General features: G+C 61.8%; 1 protein-coding gene across 1 annotated transcript in view; it reads left to right on the forward strand.

The window, feature by feature from the left end:
- The first annotated feature begins 3,340 nt into the window (after positions 1-3,340).
- CRTAC1 (cartilage acidic protein 1) overlaps positions 3,341-3,541 on the forward strand; it is an 8,562-nt gene continuing 8,361 nt past the window's right edge. Inside the window, exon 1 of the mRNA XM_010157715.1 lies at positions 3,341-3,528. Coding sequence (XP_010156017.1) covers positions 3,341-3,528 — 188 coding nt within the window. The remainder of the gene's footprint in view (positions 3,529-3,541) is intronic.

Genomic DNA, 3,541 nt, shown 5'->3' on the forward strand with positions numbered 1-3,541 from the left:
TGCAGCCGAGCCCCCCAAGGACCTGGTGTCCCTTTGGGCTGAGCTCAGAGCTAAGGTGACTGCTTATCTCCACACTGCATTAGCTGCTGCTGGCTGAGCCCCAGCGCGCTGGGTCCGGTGCTGAGGAGTCCTGTGTGGGAGGGGGCAGGGATGGGACAGCCGGCAGCTGGGGGCTTTGGGCCAGATGGGTGCATCTGAGGTGGGTTGCATGCACAGGCCAGGGTCTGCGACGGGGATGTGGGGGGAGTGGTGCTGAGCCCACAGAATCCGTGAGCAGCCAGGACAGCGGAACTGGGGCAAACAAGCTTTGACTGGAGCAGAGGCACTGCAGGGGCTGAGCAGCGTGGGGCTGAGTTGATGTGGAGGGGACATGCTGGCATCCCTGGGCAGCACAACTGCTGCAGGAGAGGGACTGCTGGGTCTGCGGGGTGTCTCTTTCCTGTCCTCTGCCCTGGCGAGTACAGCTGTGGCAGCCTGGGAATGGCAGGAATGGGAATTTGATGTTACTGGGGCACACGCAGCATGATGTCATGGGGTGCTGTGATGCCACCATGTTGTCACTGCTCTGGGGTGCCCTTGGGGTGTGATGAGGCCCCAGCTGCACGATGTCGCAGTGGTGTTGAAGGTGTCTGTGGCCTAGGATGGGATATTGCTGCAGTGGTGGAGCATGACATCACTGGGGTGCGTGGTGCGGTGAGTGGCAATGTCACGATGGCACACGGGATGGGGTGGCCACACAGAGAGCGAGCTCCTGCCCTCCCATGGTGTGGGCCGGGGACTGGAGATGTGCATGCGGGGGTACATGAGGAGTCCTGGGGACAGCACCTCCCCAGCTGTGGTGAGGGGTCTGGGCACAACCCCACGGCTCCCTTCCCAGTCCCATCCCAACCTCCCCGCAGGGCGTTGTTAGCCGCAGCCATGCGCAGGGACAGCTGAGTGCTGCATGCTGCATCCATGCCATGGAGCCAGTACCTTGTCCCTGCGTTGTCTGGCTGCATGGGTTCCTGTGGCACCCCCTGCCTTGCTCCCATCCTCCTGCTGCCTCTACCCCTACCTGGCGCCCTGGCTTTGTGCCAGCAGGCTTAGCCATGCTGTGCAGGCACCCTGGGGTGACCTTACCATCAGATGCCACAACACAAGCCATGACATGGCTCTGCTGGGACAAGACAGGCTGAGCTCTGCCCTGCGTACAAGCAGGACCCCATAGCCTTAAACCTCAGGAGGAGCTTCGTGAAGGTGCCTGTGCTACCAGCAGCATGCTGGCAGCCATGAGGCCTTTCCCATTTTTCGCACAGAATCTGAGCCTCCCTCCTTCCTGCTTCCCAAAATGGCCTGGCTCTGGGCCGTACATCCCTTCCCCATGGCACCAAGCACCGGATCTGCTGGGAAAAGCTTTTTGTCTCCAATCAGGAACATTGTTTCCTCCTGGAAAGGCTCCATCCAGCCTGGAGGGACTTCTGCTGCAGCTGGATGGGTGTGGGGGTGGGCAACTGAGGAATGGGCTATGGGGAGCAGGAGCTAGAGGAGAGGGCAGAGCAGAGAGAATCCTGCCAGTGGCCTGGAGACAGCCACCCATCACCTGGCTGTGGCCAGGGGTGAGGGAGTACTGCTCTGTATCACTGGGGCTCCTGTGGCAGCCCTGCACCCACATGTGGGGCTCTTGCCCACGCTTGCTTTGGTGAGCCCAGTGTGGGACTGTGGCTAAGCCCCCCCCTCCACTGCTTGGCACTGTGGAGTGACACCCAGGGACTGTCCCTTTCCTATACAACCCAATGAAACCCTGTCCCCATTGCATGTGCCTTGCATGGCTCCTGCCCTTGGAGACCCGCTCCCGACAGGATGGCAGGGTGATGGGCACAGTGCCCCAAGTCTGGCTGGGTGGTGAAGAGCACAGTGCCAGAGAGAGGCTGGCTGCACCTGGGTCTGTGGGAGGATGTGGGTCAGGCCAGGGAGGGAATGGGAGCAGCCCAGAGTAGAGTGGGACACACACGCATCCACCCTTGTAGCTGTGTCTGGGGGTTGGGAAGGGGAGCAGGACTGGTGCTGTGGGATGGAGAGCTCTGGGTGTGCTGGGCAGTGGGGCTCCAGGTTTCTTCTGCTGCTGGAGGACAGCCCCTTCCTGCCCAACCAGGTGGGCCTGGAAGCTATTCGATTGTGGCAGGAGAATCCTATGGCCCTGCAAAGACCCTTGGAACCATTCCCATCCCCAGAGGAGGCAGCAGCAGGTTTGCCAGGTTCTAAGCCTCTGGCATCTTCCCCTCTCCAAGCTGTGTGCATGTGGTACCATGCAGCTGCCACAGATTCCTTTGCTTGCTGATGGGGGACCAGCTGGCAGCAGGGCCATTTGTCCCTGTCCCCCTTGCCAGTGCTGGGGGGGCTGTTCCTGGTTTTGGGGTGCAGCCTGCCCAGTGGGTGGCACAGTCACATGGAGTGGTGTTCCTCACCTTGGTGGCAGGGTGCCCCAGCCATCATTCCAGTCTGTGAGTGGCACAGGCTGGGTTTGCTCCTAGCTGGAGTGCTGGCACACGGATCCATGCCTGCACCCTGGGGACATGCAGCTTGCTGCTAAGCTATTCCCCTCTGGAGGGGACTGCCTGGCCTGGCATGAGGGCTGGCTGTCCTGAGTGCCACCTTGCTTGTCACCCATGCTACAGCCAGGTCAGAGCCAGCTCCAAAATCTCCGCAGCCTTGCCAGCAGTGCTGGCAGTCACCATCCTCCGCAGTCCAGGTTAATTGAGCCTCTCCTTCCTGCGGCCGTGTCCCTGTGCAGAAACCTTTCCTGGCCAGCCTGGGAGGAGCTTGCCCTGCGGAGACCCTGGAAGGAACAGTGCCAGTGGGTGGGGAAGCTGAGGCACACAGGGGTGTGCCAGTTCGGGAAGACCAGATGGACAGGGACAAGTTCCCCAGACTGGCAACTCTCTGCTTCCTTGGGCCCTGCCAAGGGATTGGCATTGTGACTTGCCAGGATCTTGGGTGCCAATGGCCCTTTGGGGCAGGGCGAACTGGGACTGAGCCCAGCTTCATCAGCACCCTGCAGCCCTCCAGCTGCCTCCCCGGTCCCTCCCTTGGGATGGGCTCTCAAGGTCTCACTCCTGCTCAGCCCCAGCTTACTGGAGTATGGTCTTGTCCCAAGGAAGCCTCGAGGTGAGCTGCTCCTGGGAGGGTCCTGCATGGGGATGCCAGAGCTGTGGAGGGGCTGGTGGGGGGTGGCACAGGCTGGGGTGGGTGACAGGGGGTGGCAAGGGCATCTCCCCTGCAAGGGTTGTGGGGATGCTGGGCACTGTGGAGCAGTGTCTCCTCCTGGAGCTCAGGGGCTGCAGGTCTCTCCCAGGTGCCCAGGATGCTGGCACTGTGTCTGCTGTCCCTGGCCTGGCTCAGCGAGGGCTCCCAGCGCAGCGAGCCCATGTTCACAGCCGTCACCCACCGCCTCCTCCCACCTGACTACGACAGCAACCCCACGCAGCTCAACTATGGTGTGGCTGTCACCGACCTGGATGCTGATGGTGACTTTGAGATCGTGGTGGCAGGGTGAGTGGTGCAC

Source organism: Eurypyga helias, unplaced genomic scaffold, assembly GCF_000690775.1.
Source record: "Eurypyga helias isolate BGI_N326 unplaced genomic scaffold, ASM69077v1 scaffold41008, whole genome shotgun sequence".
Classification (NCBI taxonomy): Eukaryota; Metazoa; Chordata; class Aves; order Eurypygiformes; family Eurypygidae; genus Eurypyga; species Eurypyga helias.